At 48.7% G+C, this 17,249-nt stretch overlaps 1 protein-coding gene across 2 annotated transcripts in view; it reads right to left on the bottom strand.

The window, feature by feature from the left end:
• PRKCB (protein kinase C beta) overlaps positions 1-17,249 on the bottom strand; it is a gene marked incomplete at its 3' end in the record, with an annotated part of 194,006 nt that overhangs the window by 9,841 nt on the left and 166,916 nt on the right. For both annotated transcript variants that reach the window (XM_083373128.1, XM_083373127.1), the window contains exon 16: positions 5,991-6,131. In XM_083373128.1, coding sequence (XP_083229254.1) covers positions 5,991-6,131 — 141 coding nt within the window. The remainder of the gene's footprint in view (positions 1-5,990; positions 6,132-17,249) is intronic.

The raw sequence follows: 17,249 nt of genomic DNA, 5'->3' as shown, positions 1-17,249 counted from the left end.
AATTGTTCTTCTTCTAGCATGGTCTTTTGAAAAAGCTGCTCTTCTATATTAAACAAAAGACAGCCACGCTCAAAATGTCTTTCAACAGGACTTGAGTCCCAGAAAACACGAATCTCTCCTATCCTAGCCAGAGAGAAGGACACGTGGGAATTGGCACCTCGGTCTCTAGGAGGCCGGTAGTCTAACCAGCCCAGATGTGATTTTTAAGCCCATCAGTAAGGCTGATAAGGGGATCACTGCTTGCCCTCCTTTCTGTTGGAGATTTGTCTGACAAAAATTCAACACCCAGCCACCCTCCAAGTCATCCTTAGCTCCTGGATGGCCCTGCCAGTCACCAGAGCCTGAGAAAGATGGGGGTGTATGTCAAAAGCCACCAGCCATGGAAACCAACCAAGTCAGGGAAGAAGCCAGAATGATTCTATTTTAAGTGCACAGGAAGCTGAATTAAACCTCTCCCCTCTCCTGATGTGCATTTTGAGAAATGCAGGGATAATTACATCAAGTTCATTTGCATTAGAGATTGGAGGCAATCAGAAAGCCTGGAATTCAAGGTTCCCTTCTTTCGCAACATGTGAGGGGTGCTCAGATTTCAGCGGTCCAGTCTTGGAATGGATTCAACAGTCTGACCTGCTGCTTTGATCTCCAAGGCAACCAGGAAGCTGTGATGCTACATGAGGGCAACGGTGCACAGATGCAGATATACATCCGTGTCTTTTAAAGAATGTCCCCCCCAGCTTCAGAAGAGGGGCAAAGGACATCCCCCTTTGCCACCCTAATCCTCATCTCCCTCAAACAGGTCAGGAGAGGCCCTTGGAAGAGGGCACGAAGGAAGGACAGGATGGCAGAAGATCTCTCTAAGCTAAGGGCTCGGTCTGCTGTTGGTGGCTCTGCCTGTTTTGATGGGGGAAAAACGTTTCGGAAACCGAGTTCCCACAACCAGTAAAAAAGGTCACGCCTCCCTTGGGTCAAACCTGATGTCACGAATATGGGCTTGCTATTGTTTTGGGGGCAACGCAGATGCGGTTTGCTGCTGTTTCTCCCACTGTGATGCTGTCAGTTTTAGCCTACAGCCCTGAGATCTGTTGGTGCCTTGTCATCTAAGGGCTACCCAAATCCAAAGCAGATTAGCTTTCACAGAGGCGGCCAGTTTAGTTCCAAGTCCAATTCGAGGTGGTGCTGCCCTTGATCTTTGAAGCCCTGCATGGGACGGGAGCGGTTCCCTGAGGAACTGCCTCTTGCTGGTCATGTCTACCCGTCCCATCAGGTCTGGCAGGAAGGGCCCGTGGTGGGTCCCGTCTGTGAGGGAGGTCCATCTGACGGGATTTGGGGGAGGGTCCTTTTCTGCTCTTGGAACATCCTCCCTCGTAAGGTGAGGTTGGCCTCCCTCTGCAGGGGAGGTTGTTACCTTCCGGACAGCTCTTAAAACCTGGGAAAAACAATGTTGGTTTTTTAACCAGAAAAAGCAAGGTGATATTTAGGGAAGATGCACAGTGACTTTAGGCTGCTTCTTTTCCAAACTGACCTCTCTTTAAGGGGCAAAATTACCACCTTTTCAAGCAGAAGCAAAGATTTCTGTCCCCTATAAACATCACAATTAGCAGAAAGGCCTGGAAATGAAACTGCCACGCTCAGTGCCACGTTAATGTCCACGCCAAGCTCCAGAATAATCCCCATAGGAGGAGGAGATTTATTTTATACGGCTCACTAAAGAATCACCTCCAGTATTTATAGCTAGGGGAAAATTGACTTGCATTTATTTACAGCTGCTGATATAGAGCTCAGAAAATCGTCTTTTTTATTTCACCAGGTCAGAATTTGCTTTCAGTGCCAAAGTTGTGCTTAAAAACCTGAAAAACCAAAAAGTCACATACCCCCACTATTTATTTTCACCAGGGGTTGAAAAACATCACCAGGCCAAGAGCAAACTGTCTGGAGCATAACCCAGCTGTCCTTCCTGACAGCTGGCAGTCCTTGCCTCTTCAAAACTAGGATCCACCAGTAGAGCAAACCCCTTCTTTTCATCCTTTTCTCCTTAACACCCAAACTGCAAACTAGCCTAGTCTGGTTGGCATAAACTGTTGGTAGTTAAGCATATTGAGACGGTTAAGGAACACGGAAGGGCAAAGCAAAAGAGTAATGGAATCCAAAGTAGAAATAGACACGGCAGACAGATGTGGAAAAGTCAAAGGGGGGAGTAAAGAATGGAGAAGGTTGCAGAGCAACAGGATGTGAGAACTTTGGAAGAAGATAGCGGTCTTGCAACTTCCCTTTGGTAGAACATATCAGACCATAAAGACCATAAAGAACAGACCTGGCTAGAATTCAGAAAAGCTTCTTGGGCGTTTACGTTTTGCTTGAAAGAATTTTTAATTCTACCAATCAGAGTATCCTTCTAGACCACCTTTCTGGAGTCCTGATGTAGTCTCACCTACCTGGAAGATCCATCTTAGAAAGTGCTGAAGGGACAGTCCTCTTACTTCTCATGGTCACTGATTTATGGGATGTTACAGAGTTCTCTCTTGCTCACAGTACGCTTTATGTGAACTACTGGGCTACTCACTTGCGTAGCTTAGGTGGTCATTTCATCAGTGCATGGACAATACTCTGCTCAACTCTTAATTTCTATCTAGAGTTTCCAGGGAAGCTGAAAGACTTTTAGGTTGATATATGAAGATTGTTTGGACTGAACAAACTAAAAATTAAATTCAAAATGAAGGTAATATAGACATGTTTCAATAGGGTAAAGTTCACAGTTGGATTTAGACAAGGTTGCTTTCCTTGGACAGATGATAGTATTTGGGACTTCTCTTCAAGTTAATCTTAAATGGAGAAGCTTGGAGTGTGTCGATTGGCAGAGGACACAGCTATTTCTAACACCGCAATGAGGCAAAGCCAGGGTACATATCAGAAACATATCTTATCTAGCTCTATTTATCATCGTAAGTTTGATGATTAAAATGAAAATTTGTATTGCAATATTATGATATAAACCCTGGTCATTTATACTTGTGTCTTGAACTGGACCCAAGAAGAACACAGTTTGTGTTGCAACTTCACAACACAACCTTTTCCTCCTCTGGCCTCCCCCATCCTACTGCTAAGCTTGTAAGCCGCCCTGAGTCTTCGGAGAAGGGCGGGATATAAATGGAATTAAAATAAAATAAAAATAAATAAAAATCCCCCAATCCATCCAATAATTTTCACTAGGAGGGACAGACAAGAAACAGAAGGGAGTCACCAGAGAACTTTCTATTCCGAGAGACCGAGAGACCATGTGCTCAGCTCTGTGCAACAAAGAGCTAATGTCCTGAATAGCGGCTGATTTCTCATTGTGTTTGACTGAATTATTGCTTCCTGCTGAGTAAGCAGAGGCTGCTGCAAAGACTGTAGAAGGGATATAAAAACTCCAATTTCTCTAGAAAAAGAAAGGGGAGAGAACTAACAGAATGTCAGAGGCAAATTTAAAAAGTCAGAGCTGAAGAAGGAGCCTTCGGGTTTCTCTTTATAACACTCCTACTAAAAGTACGCATTGGTAGGAATTCCAGACACAAATCAGTAGATTTACTGGGGGGAAAACCAACCTTACGAAGCTCTTTTTTTAAAAAGAAACTTTAATAATTGTATATTTTCTCCCATCTACATAGTGTGATAGGTTTGAAGCCATTCTCTCAATGAGAGGGATGGTTTCCTTCTATGCATTACAGGCTGTTTGCTTCTGACCTAGTCAGAACTGGTTTTTCCACCACCTTCCACCAAGTCATCGCTTTCTCCCCACTTCCTCCATCTTGGGAGATCCTAGTGCTTTCCCATTCCCTTTCTCCTAGCCAGGAGTTTTCTCTCAAATCTTCTCCCTCTCCCCATCTAGTAACTCTAAAGGAAAAGCAATCCCTTCCCACCCTAGGGAAACTGGAGGAGATTGCAGGCAGCCGTCATCTGAAACCTTAATAGTTCATATAATCACAAACGCATTTGTCTTCTCTAGTTTACCATTGGATTAGGGTTGATGTGCCAAGGGGCAATAACATTCAGAAATTGATAAAGAGTTCTCCAAAATCAGAGCTGAATCTCTGTTGGAAATTAGGTTGTTTAGGATGCTTTCAGGTCAGAAAACCTCACAGTGAGACAACTGGGCAATCTCTGCTATGGAAGGGAGGCCCCTATAAGAGATTAGATGACCCATCTTCACGAAAAGGTCAATGAAAATTAGCAGAATATTCAGGATTTTGACATGTGTTAAAATTGGCAATCTAATCCAAGGGTACCAGATCTCAAGGACTCTACAGGAAAATAAGGGGATGCATCAGATGGCTGATTTAGTAGTTAAAATTTTGGCATGACAGCAGATTTGCAAAGAAGAAGTTAGGTAGTCTTAAATAAGGTCCAGCCAGGCAGTTGTGATGATGCAACCATAAAAATTCCTTGCCTGGGAAGGAATATAACTGGCCCCTCTGATACATTTCTCCCTGATGTCAAGAAAAAAATAAAAAATAAAAAGGGAAGGATGAATCTCTAAAGGTCATCTATCTGTTTGCTGTGTCTTCTGGTTCCCACAGTGCAATGTTCATGGTAGATGTGGAAGGAAGGTCATAGAAAGCAAAATATTTGGACCTGCATGAAAGCCCATCAGTTTCCTTGCTCTGTGAACTAGTAATGCAGGTGAGGTGAATATCATCCTCCCAGAGTTCTTGAGAGTCAGGAGGCATATAAGTTTAAATAAGTTTAGAGCCTTGGTGGAGCAGTGGGCTAATGCCTCCTTAAGTAACACCAGCTGCCTGCAATTAGTGCACCAGGCTCAAGGTTGACTCAGCCTTCCATCCTTCCGAGGTAGGTAAAATGAGGACCCAGATTGCTGGGGGCAATTAAGCTGACTTTGTAATAATGCCGCTTGGGGGGGGGCGAAAGCCCTAATAAGCAGGCATATACATAGAATGAAGGCTATTGCTAAGCACATTGTGCTTTCAATTGTAAGCCGCCCTGAGTCTTCAGAGAAGGGCGGGATATAAATGGGATTAAAATAAAACATAAATAAATATTTCTATAAAAGATTGAGGGGAAAGGGGATAAGGTGCTGGTGATGGCCTATAAAGCCGTAAATGGCATGGGTCCGGATTACTTACGGGAGCACCTGCTGCCGGCATCAACTTCCCTTCGTCCAGTGCGCTCCCACAGAGAGGGCCTCCTCAGGGTGCTGTCGGTCAGAGAGTGTCGACTGGCGGATCCCAGGGGCAGGGCCTTCTCTGTGGGCGCGCCAGACCTTTGGAACCGTTTACCGGTTGAGCTCCGGATGGCTCCTGACCTTCGCTCCTTCCGCTGTGACCTAAAAACTTACTTATTTGAACAAGCCGGCATGGTCTGATGGGTTTGGGGTGTTTTAATATTAATTTTATTATTTTTACTGTAATTGGGCTACAATGTTTAATTCTTTTTTAACTTTTGTACATTGTATTTCTATTGTATTTATTGCCCTGTACACCGCCCTGAGTCCTTCGGGAGAAGGGCGGTATAGAAATTAAATAATAATAATAATAATAATAATAATAATAATAATAATAATAATAATAATAATAATTATTATTATTATTATTATTATTATTATTATTATTATTATTATTATTAACTTAACATAAAACCTGGGAATGGCTTACCATTAGAAGATTAAAAAAAGTAACTGAAGGCTTGATTTTGGCTGTTCAAGAGCAAGCTATTCAAACTAATGCAATCAAGGCCAGAATGGTAAAAACATTGAATGAGTCAAATACAGATTGTGGAAAGAGGCAGAAGAAACAGTAGATTACAGCCCATGCAAGAAGATTGCACAAACTGATTATAAAATTACAACTAAAGACAATAACTTTGAATTGCCATGTAGTTCTTTCAAGGAAGCAAGGGAATTGCGTAATAAAATTGTCATGCTATTACGAGTGTCCGGGAAGAGGTATGCTGCTCCGGAGCTATAAAAGAGAATGGAGAAAGAAAAGAAAGCAACTTACAGCTTTGGGCTTGAAAGGAGGCTGGATTTCTTTCTGCTCGAGTTTGTCCCAGTCAATATATCGGAAAAAGGCATGCTCTCTGATATCCCGTTCTCCTTCTGGGCCGCACCCCAACCGCTTAGCTGGATGCTTGGTCATGAGCTTGAAAGAAGGAAGAGAACACGGATCACCTGTCATCTTTCAGAATGAGAGGAGCAGCAGGTTAATAGCTATTGTCTTCAACCCCTAAATCGCTTATCTGGCCATATAACTTCAAACTGAGCAAAGTTTCTAGTCAATAAAGGCCCAGCAAAATATTAAGTGTTTTAAATCCGCAAAGCATTCCAAGGTGGGCAGCTCAACTCCAACGCAAAGCTGCTCCACAGATGGGCCAATCACCAGGAAGACCTAAGTCTTCTCTTTCTCTTCCCCATTTTTTCTTTCTCTCATCTCTCAGACGGAACACAGACAGCTTCTGCTGAACAGACTGCACAGGAGGGGAAATTCAGTTCAAAAGAGATGTTTGATCAGTCAAAACCAACATTTTCAAACGTACACCGAAACCTCTAATACAGGCAGTGCCTGGATAACAACAGTAATTGGGGCCAGAATTTCTGACACTAAACAATGTGACTGTAAAACACGACAGATCATGACCACACTGCTTAGTGACAGAAACCAAGATTGTCCCCACTGCTGTCATTAACTGAATCCCACAGCAGCAGGTCTCCTTTGGGATGCCGTGTGTTGAGTTGCAGAGGACCGGGGTCAGTCTCCTCGCAAGCTTGGTGAAGGCCTCAGAAGCATTGTAAGAAAGCAGTACATGGTTTGGAGATATGCGCACACGGCCTTGGGAAGAAGGCCTGGAGTGACCGGCAGCTGCCTCGCATAGGGCCAGGCCGGGCACATATGGTCAGCAGGGGCAGGAAAAAGATGGTGAATGTCAGCTGGGGGCACAGGGTCTGTGGAGTGCAGGGGCGGTGGCAGCTTTGTGCTGTGGTGTCAGGATAGCTGGCCGTGGGGCGGGGCTCAAGGTGACACTCAACAGGGTGGCAATGTTGGCACCAGAAGCACTAGGGCTAAATAGGACCCTGGCACCTTCAGCAGTCTCAGCTGGCTGCTGCTGCCCCAAGCCTCTATGTCAGCCCCAGGGACACCAGTGCTAACCCCCCCCCCCGTGTATACACAATCACCTGGCCACATTTGAGGCACTTGGCAACTGGCTTGCAGAATTCTGCAGTCACATAACTGCAATTTACAACATGTTTTGTGGGTTTCTGATCCTTTTGGCCAGTTTCTGGCAAAAAACAAAATGCCTATTGGAATTCATCCATTTGCTTAATGACCGTGCCATTCACTTAAAGACTGCCATTAAAAAGTTATCAAGTCTGGTGCAGTCTGATGGGTGCCTTGACTTATGACTGTCATGATGGTTGTGAGTTGAGGGCTATGTGTAATTCTTGCAAGTCTGAAAGGACAAATCTTCCACCGTCACTTTTTACCATCTGAGTAGTTAGGCTGGATCTTTCCTAAGGTTTCTTTCTCTGCTCGTTACTTAGTTGTAGGCTCCTCTCCATTTTACCTGCCCATTCCCTAGGCAATACCACCCTCTTCCAAAGTCATTCTTGTATTCTGTCAGGTCTAGCCCAAGAAGGACATCGCACCATCCAGCCAAAGTCCACTTGTTTGCTGGCTAAAACCATAAAGAGAGAACCTTGCCAGACTCATCTGTCCTACTCTAATCTAATGGATGTGCCTGGTAGATTCCAGGGAGTGGCTATCCTAAATCTCCTCCTCTTCCCACGACTCAACTCCAGAGCGTGCTGCCTATTGTCTCACCCCGTCTTTGGAACGTGCTCCATTCTCCCTGCAGAACCTGTTGTGTTACTGTCACATCACTTCCCCTTCTTAGACACATCCCATTACCTATACCATTGCAAGCACTGCTGCAACTTACTGAATGAATGGTCATTAAGCGAGGACTATCTGTAACTAATGGAAGATCCGGAAGACTGGGGTTATCTGGATAAGGTGGCTCTTTGGGTTTTCGTGTAGCCTTCAACAGCAACGCCAAGAAAAGCCCACTGTAACAATCCAATCTTGAATGGATGGGACTCCAAAGAACATCCTACTCTGAAGTGGACAAAAACTCTTCTGGCCCTGCTGGTTATGGTTTCGCTGATTGCTGAACAATATTCTGCTGATGGTGTTTTGCAGGTCTTATCACCACAATTTAAATCAGAGGATGAGGTCTTAGGGCTCCATCATCTTCACTCTTCATTTTGAAACCACTGGTGTTCTAGGTGTTGCTTCAGCTGCTTCATCTCAGTAAATCAGGGAACCCCTAAGACTGGTACCCAGAAAACCACCTTATACCACACCCTCATCATCTTGGGTTGCAGAGCTCCATCAGGCATGTGGGAGGAACTGCCAGACATCTAACAAACAGCCCCAGTGTTAAGCCAGATGCTGCAAAGTTAAATGAGATGCCCAAGGAAAACAGCCTTGACTGAAATTTCAGGAAACTGCTCTTAATATTAACTGTAAAATCCCAAAACTGTTATTTTACAACACTGGGGAAATTTGTCTTTAGCCATCATCCTCAGCTGGTAACCATCATTCAAAAAGTTAGGATTAGAACTGGAAGGGCTGGTGGCCCATGCCCATTATCCCTTGGCTACTTATTCTTTGAACACATGGAAACATACCGTATATACTTGAGTATAAGCCGAATTTTTCAGCCCACTTTTTGGGCTGAAAAATTCCACTTCGGCTTATACTCCAGTCAACAAAAAAAACTTACCGAGGACTTGTGCGCGGCCGAGGCTTTGGTGCTTCCGGGATTGCGCGCACCTCTCCCAAGCCACCGCTGTCCGGAGACCTGCCGAAGTTTGGGGAGGTTTGGGGAGGTGCACGCGCACCTCCCCAAACGTCGGCAGGTCTCCGGATCTCCGTGCCTTGCCTGCCTGCTTCTTTCCGCTGCGGAAAGAAGCAGGCAGGCAGGTCACGGAGATCCAGAGACCTGCTGACGTTTGGGGAGGTTTGGGCACCTCCCCAAACCTCCCCAAACGTCGGCAGGTCTCCGGATCTCCGTGCCTTGCCTGCCTGCTTCTTTCCGCAGCGGAAAGAAGCAGGCAGGCAAGGCACGGAGATCCGGAGACCTGCTGACGTTTGGGGAGGTTTGGGGAGGAGATCCGGAGACCTGCCGACGTTTGGGGAGGTTTGGGCACCTCCCCAAACCTCCCCAAACGTCGGCAGGTCTCCGGATCTCCGTGACCTGCCTGCCTGCTTCTTTCCGCTGCGGAAAGAAGCAGGCAGGCAGGGCACGGAGATCCGGAGACCTGCTGACTTTTGGGGAGGTTTGGGGAGGTGCGCGCGCACCTCCCCAAATCTCCCCAAACTTCGGCAGGTCTCCGGACGGCGGCGGCTTGGGAGAGGTGCGCGCGATCCTGGAAGCACCGAAGCCTCGGCCGCGCGCAAGTCCTCGGTAAGCTCCGGGCGGTCACTTGCTTCGCGTCTCCTGAGGGAAGGGGGGGCGACTGGAGCGGGCGTGTTTCCTCGCCTGCTGGGCGCCGCGATTTGCCCGGGGAACGCGTGGGCCCCGAATGGCAGTGTGGAGCGAGGAAGCGGACAGCCAGGGCTTCCCCGAGAGCCGCGGCCACACAGGGTATTCCTGTGTATTCAGGCTTGCAAAATGGCGGATCGAGTCTCTGCTGGCGGCGGAGGCTTGCAGAACGGCGGATCGGCTTATACTCGAGTCACGAACTTTTTCCAGTTTTTGGGGGTGAAAATGGGGGTCTCGGCTTATACTCGAGTCGGCTTATACTCAAGTATATACGGGTACACTTCCAGAAGATCTACACAAATCCAAGAGGGGGATTGTTCAAAGGAAACATAAAACACAGAAGAATAGAGTTGGAAGGGACCCTGGAAGTCTTCTAGTCCAACCCTCCGATCAAGCAGGAGACTCTCTACTGTTTCAAACCAATGGCTGTCCAGTCTCTTTCTGGAAGCCTCCCGTGATGGAGCACCCACAACCTCTGAAGACAAGCTATTCCACTGGTTAATTGCTCTAACTGTTAGAAATTTTCTCCTTAGTTCTAGGTTGCTTCTCTACATGGTTAGTTTCCATCATTTCTTGCCTTACCTTTTGGTGCTTTGGAGAGTAGTTTGACCCCCCTGTCTTTGTAAGGGCCCCTCAAATATTGGAACAGTGCTATCATGTCTGCCCTAGTCCTTCTTTTCATTAGACTAGACCAGACATGTCAAACTCGCAACATCATGTGACATCGCGGGACGTATTGGGACTGTTTTGCCATTGCTGGCAGTGGCGTGGGCGCGGCTTCTTCATGACTCATCCAGCCCATGGGCCAGCAGTTTGACACCCCTGGACTAGACAAACCCAATTCTTGCAACCGTTATTCATACGATGTAGCCTCTAGTCCGCCTCATCATTCTTGTTGCTCTTCTTTGCACTCTTTTTTCAAAGTCTTGAAATATTTTTTATATTGTGTTGACCAAAACTGGATGCAGTATTCCAAATGTGGTCTTACTAAGGCTTTGTAAAGTGGTACTAGAACTTCACTTGATCTTGATTCTCTCTTGGCTTTTTTGGCTGCTGCCACACACTTCTGTCCACTAGGACTCTAAGATCCCTCTCACAGCTACTGGCATTAAGCCACGTTTCACCTGTTCTGTACCTATAGAGTTGGTTTTTCTTGCCTTACTTTTATCAAAACCTTACTTTTCAACACTGGAGTTTTTTAAGAAGAGACTGGAGAGCCACTTGTCTGAAATTGTATAGGGTCTTCTGCTTGAGCAGGGGGTTAGACTAGAAGACCTCCAAGTTCCCTTCCAACTCTAGTCTAATTATTAGTAGTATTCATTCATTCTTTCACTCATTCATTCCATTTTGTTAGTGATCGGGAAATCAGTTGTGTACAGGGTTGTTGGTTTCAACTGCATCACACCATCTGAAGATGAACACAGAAATTCTGGGTTTGCCCAACACTCTAGAGAAAACTAGAATAGGTCCAAGCAATTTGCTGTACAATACAGTCCTCAATGTAGCATATAGTGTAGACCAAGGTACACAAGTGGTTGGTTGTTTAGACAAAGCTGGTCAAGTGAAGACAGCAATTCTGTGAACCAAGGTTAGAACCTTCGTATTTTTGATGGGGAGTGGGGTAGGGGGAGAGCCTCTGCCTCCTCAAAGGAGCCCTGTCTGAGCAGAGTCCCATCCTCAGAAGAGGTTCTGCCTTCCCAAGCAAGAGATAAGAAGCAGAGTCTTACGCAGAGGAAATATCTACAAGTCTACAGCATCAAAGCAATTAAGTGCAAATGCTGCCACCCCGTTCAAAGAATAACGATCTGCTCCTGGAATCTCTTTTTCATTAACACCAAGAACACGAAGGAATTGGCAGCCTCTGGCTTAATGAAACAGCCGGTTCTAAGCGAAAGCAGAGAATGCACAATGGCTGTTTATCTTCTCCAGCCAAACCCTCTTTGGCAAGCGGGGAAACGACGCAGCGAACCTGGCGGCAGCAGAAATGTTAATATCCTGGCAATGGTATTTGGCTTCCTTCCTTTCTGAGATGGAAGACAGATGGTGGATCCAAAAGCTTGATAAGCCTCGGGGGAAATAGGAAAGAGGGGCCCAAGAAAAGCAGACCAGCCTTCTTTTCTGTCAGAAGGAGCCACGTGCTTCAGGAGGAGGGAAGGGCTAGGCTAGGGGTTCAGATCTGGCCAGAAAAAGCGCACCATCAGGACCGCTAGTGCGTTGCAGAGGAAGGCCTTGGAAACAAAGAGTCTGCTTGCTACCGCGAGCAACTTGCAATACGCTTCTTGGAAAAGAGGCAGGCTTTAGCAAAGGCTGTGCTGCGGTCAAAGGTCCAAGCTGATGGCCTCAGAGCGAAGGGGAAGCCTCCTGCGCATTTTAAGGGGATGACAGTTGACACCCAGTTCAAGACTCCCCTTTCATTGCCTGTTTATGGGAAGCCTCCTTTGGCTGAGTGGGAGAAGCCTTGCGAAGAAAGAAGCAGTAACACCAACCGGTAAGTAGAGCTTTGCACAACTCCAGCTTCCACCTAGCAGGAGCAGGATGAGGCTCAAAGGAAATTAGGGGGTGCAAATGGCAGCCCTTGGCAGGTTTACACATCCTTCTTATTCAATTATTCCCACAGAGCAGAATGAAGAGGCTGAGTGGATTGTAGCGTCTGATTGTAGAGGAAAAGGCAGGGTTCTACCCTCATCTGAAGAGGGCTGGGCCAGAAGTGCTGGCGTCTTCACGCCGGGGAGGAGGAGGAAATGGCCGTCCCCCTCTGCAGCCTGAAGAGGCTTCTCTGCTACTCCCCACCCCCCCGGCACTCTGTGGCTGTGTCCCTTGTCACAGAATTAGCCATTTCATACCGCACCAGCCAGGCTCCCACTCTTGGTGTCTCTTTATATACCCTGCAGAAGAAGCTCATTGGCAGAAGTGAGCTTCGGTGGAATTAAACTTGTGCCATATGTGATGGAGGCGGAAAGGCAAGTGGTTCCATTCCTGCTCTTTGTTGCCAAGTGCAGGGCTGCCTCCTCCTCCTCCTCCTCCTCCTCCTCCTCCTCCTCCTCCTGCCCCCCCCCCCATCCAGGAGGGAGGGAGGGTTTCAGGAGACAAGACTTTTGCCCAGCCACCCTGCTTTGATGAACTTCTCAGCTGCTCCGAGAGGACCAGAAGGAAGTTGTGTGTGTCTTTTCAGCAAGAGGAATTTCTCTCACAGAAAGCCTGGCTTGGGAGGGGAGGCTTGCCGGGCACAGCACATCCCGGACGGCTTCGGCTGGTCTTGCCACAGTTAAGTCAAGCTATTTCCAGCCAGTTGAGAGTCTGCCCTTGAAGAAACAACCCACAAGCCACTTGGGAACGTGCCAGCCAGATGCGCTGCAACTCAACTGGCCGCAGCAGAGCCTGCCAGAAGAGACGCCTGTTTCCTTTGCCAGGGACCAGCAAATTGGCCCTTGCACTGAGGATGTGAGCACTTCCTTGCCTCTAACATGGGGGCGGGGCGGGGCGGGAGGGGAGGCAAAGTTTCTGTTCACCTGGAAGCAGGATTGTTCCAAGCACCTTTGAAAATCCCCAAGCAGAGGTGAGAGCAAAGCGCTCCTGTTTATGTCTGAGAAGCTGGGGGCTCTGGGGCAGCAGAAAAGAAATTCCAGAGAGCCTTGCCAAAGCTGTTGCCCTACAAAGCATCGCTCTCTCCGTGCAAACATGACGTGGACCTCTTTCACAGCCAACTCCATGCTCTACCAAAAGAGAACATTTGGAACCACTTCCACAAAGCTTGCTACTCAAGCTAAAACAGTCACATCTGTGGGAAAGGAGCTCATAGTTTGAGGGACAGGACTGCTTCTTTCATTGCCAGGTGATTTCAGCGAGAACTCCAAGTCCCGAGCAACGCAGCTTCTGGGGATAAAGACTTAGGGGGCTTTAGGGCTTGCAGAGACCTCGAGGCTCATCTAACATTGTGTCCTGCTCAATCTGCAGCGCAAGAGGTGTCAAGAGCCACGGCACTGGGACCTGAAGTGCCAGGTGAGGGTTGGCCCCATCTCGGTTCTCCGCTGCCTGTCTTCTTGGCCCCTGCCAGCACCTGAGGAGATTCTCTCGGTCCTGCTAGCTCGGGCGGCCACACAAATCTCAGAAAGTGCAGTGGCTGATGGGGGCGAGTGGTTTCCTTTGCTCAGAAGCAACTGAGCAGCAGCCATGCATTCCAGCTTTCCGAAGCCCTCCCTCTGGAGGGGTCCAGAACCAGCTGGGCCTCGGGACGTGCACCCACGTCCCCTTTTTCTCTCCTGCTCTGGCTCCGCGTCCAGCAGCTGGAAGTCACCTCCTCCTGCTGGGGAATTGCTCCTGTCCGAGAGGACGTTCCCTTGCAGCCAAAGGTGAATGCATTGGGCAAACCAGCTTGAATGCTTTTGGGCCAAACTAATCTCTCTCCGAGCAGCAGCTGAAAAATAAGACCTGCTGCTTCTCCCCAGAGGCCAGCCTCCTTCTTTGCCTGGGGCTGGGAGGGCCGTGTGTCTCTCCGGGTCTGGGGGTGGGATAGACACGCCACAGCCGGTATCGAGAAGGTATGCTATAGGAAGGATCCCTCCCCTTTTGATCATCGGAGATCACCTGCTGCAGTTGTAGCCAGGCTGCCATGAGCAAGGAGATGGTGTGGCATCACCAGGTTTTCTGGAGTGTGTGGGGACTATACTCAGGTTCACACCGCATGATTTTGGCGCGCACGCAAATATAGCATTATGTAAGTGTGTGTCACATCTTCCTCAAGCCCGAAATAAAGGCAGCAGTGCGACAGGAAAGGGAGGGCATCCACAGCCTGCTCCCCCCCCCACCGCCCTTGCCTGCTTCTGTTGCTTTCCATTCAGCCTTGGCATTTGCCAGAAGTGTGAGAAGCCATTACTGAAAACCCAGCAGATGTTTTAATCAGTCTTATCTCTTGCCAATTTGCAGGGAAAGGAAATAAAGCTGATAGGAAGTTCATCATGGTTATCTCTAAATCACCCGCCCCCCCCCCCAGGAGAGCCAGGCACAGCTTCCTGGAACGGTTTCAGCTGCAGCCTGGCAGAGGCTGGCTCTGCCCTGGTTCCCCCCTCCCAGACCCGCTGACCCCAGAGTCTGTGTGGGCCCTGCTGGTGCCAGGGGAAGAGGCGGCCTCCAAGTAGAAGGAGGGCCTGGGGGGGTGTTTTCTCCCTTTTGGAAGCCCAGCCCCTTCTGCCCGAGGGATGCACTGAGCAGCAAGTGCCGAGCTGGGGGGCCTGGAGAACAGCAGTTGCTCCCCTCCGCTCCGCCTGGGCCAGGTGCCAAGGCAGAGTCTGAAAACCCCAGAGCCAACTGGGGTGGGTTCAGAAAAGGGCTGGGTGAGATAATTAAAGGATACAGCCTGCCCCACAGAGAGAAAATGATGAAGAGAGGATGGCCATCTTCTGAGGTCTAAAGCAGCGTCTCCAACCTTTCCAGCTTGGCAGACCGGCGGGGGGGGGGGAAGAGAGGATGGTGTTGTGTGAGTGGCAGGTACACACATGAGTGCGCACAGCTCCATTTGCATAAGTGGTGGGCGTGCATGCTGCTTGCACAAATGCAAGTGGATCTGCGTGCGTGCGCTCACCCACCACTTGCGCAGCCTGGTACCGAATGGGCCATGACCCAGTAGTGAGCCACAGCTCCGGGGGTTGAGGACCCCTGGTCTAAAGGGTTGTTCCATGGAGGAGGGCAGGACCAAAGTCAGCGGAACTAGATACAGATCAGCCATTAGGAGGAATTCTTAGGAGAAGAGCAAGGGTCATCAAACGGTGAGCCAGATGATCTCATTTAGTGCTATGAATCCCCTTGCCAGAAGTCTTCAAACAGAGCCAGATCGCCTTCTGTCTGAAATACTTTGGCAAATTCTTCCCCGAGAAAGGGGTTGGGCTAGATGACCTCTGAGATCTCTTTCTACTCCCTGCTTCTGAAAGTAGCTTTGGCCTGAATGTTTGCTTCCCACCATGAAAATCAAAACACACATCTTCGACTATCAAATGGCTGCCAGTTCTGCACAGTCTGGGAACGTCCCCCTGGATCTGAGGTGATTTGGCCACAAAATTCCCATGGGAAACCTCAAGGCATAGAATTCAAGGAAATCCCATCCAGGCTTCTGCTGGAGGGTGAACTGGGCAGAGCTCTCTCCCAAGGCCCAGAAAAGAGGAGGGCGGCTGCAGGGCAGAACCTCTGCAGGCTTTGTCTGAGCAGAGCAGGACTCAAGGCCCTGTGAGGAACCACCGGCCATCAGCCAAGGTCATCCTCACGGCCCCTCTGCACGCAGCTCCAGTCGCTGCAGCCAGGTGGCTCCAGGGAGGGATGGGTTCTGCTTGGCAAATGGATTTCCCCAGGGCCGAGGCGGGAAGATTGACGAGAGGTGGGAGAAAGAGGACCATTTGGAGCAAGAGCCAACCACCCTGGGATTCCCTGGCTTGCTTTTAGGAAAGAGGGCTAGAGTAATTGAGATAGAATGAATGAATGAATGAATGAATGAATGAATGAATGAATGAATGAATGAATGAATGAATGAATGATGGAAAGAGCAATGACTAGCACTAGCATTGATGATGTTACCTAGTTTGGCTAAGGAAACCTCTGCCAGAAAGCAACCAAGCTCAGAGAGCTCCAAGGCCCCTCATTTCAAGCCTGAGCTGCAAATCTTCTCCTGATTTGAATGCAGCTGAGAGGGAGAGAAAGGAGGCCCAAGAATGCCACTTTCTGAGAAGATCAAGTGCCCAACAGCCCTTCCCCAAATCCAGTCCCTGTGGAAGAGCTGTTTCTCACCACATCAGCCAGCCCAGATGCCACGGCACTTTGAAAGGGCCACAAATGGCCCGTGCCTCTTTTGCAAACCTCAGCAAGGCTCAAGGGCTCCACACCACTCAAGGGACACACTTGTTTTCCAAATGCCCCCTCCCCAAAGTTTCTGGGGCTGCACAGGTTGACCTGTGGGGATTGGGGGAGAGCACTGGGAGGGATGGCTAATGGTGAGGAAGCTGAATTGTAGGACTTCCTCTGATCTTCCAGCAAGAGAAGGTCACCTGTGCATGTGAAGGGCAGAAGGGAGAAGCGTGGCTGCATTTCAAAGAAAACCCAAGTCACAGTGTGTTGGACTTCAATTACTGAGGTTATTTCAGGATTACTTAGCTTTTACATTGTCAATTACTCAACGGGTAATTGAAGCAGCAAACCTAGCGAGACCCCTCACTACATTTGTGACAAGAGAGAAAATAAGTTTGGCCTCCACTTCAGCTGTCCCCTTACAGCCTCCATCCCGCCTGTCTCCTTATCATTCTGGTCACCACCATTTTCTGGAAAATCCAAAAGGAGAGGAATGTGTTTCATTCAGCACTGGGATTTCCACTGGAAGAGCCCTGAGCTGTTTTCTGCACTGCTCAGGTTCAACCGAGGAAATGCCATGGAGCTCCTATCCCACCATAAATTCAACCGGAGCTTCATAAAGTACCTCAGAGCCCAATCAGCTCTGACATGTGACGGTTGCGTTTGCAACAGGATGCAGAAGAAGAGGAGAGATAATCGGCAGGTCCAGTGTCCGAACGCTTGGCCTACGAAGCAGCTCCAGTGGCTGTTGCAGCAGCCGCACTCTTCTGGTCTGGGAGCGAGGCAAGGGAATCACGAGGCCCAACTTGTGCCACTCAGCAAAGGGTTCAGTGGGAGATCCAGGGCCGGGGCCCTCCCGTGTCACGCTCCCCCACTGCAGCTGCTGC

This window comes from Vipera ursinii (genome assembly GCF_947247035.1).
Source record: "Vipera ursinii genome assembly, chromosome: 13".
NCBI classification, from domain to species: domain Eukaryota; kingdom Metazoa; phylum Chordata; class Lepidosauria; order Squamata; family Viperidae; genus Vipera; species Vipera ursinii.
Note: the sequence above shows the minus strand (reverse complement) of the source record. Positions and strands in the feature narration are given on the sequence as shown.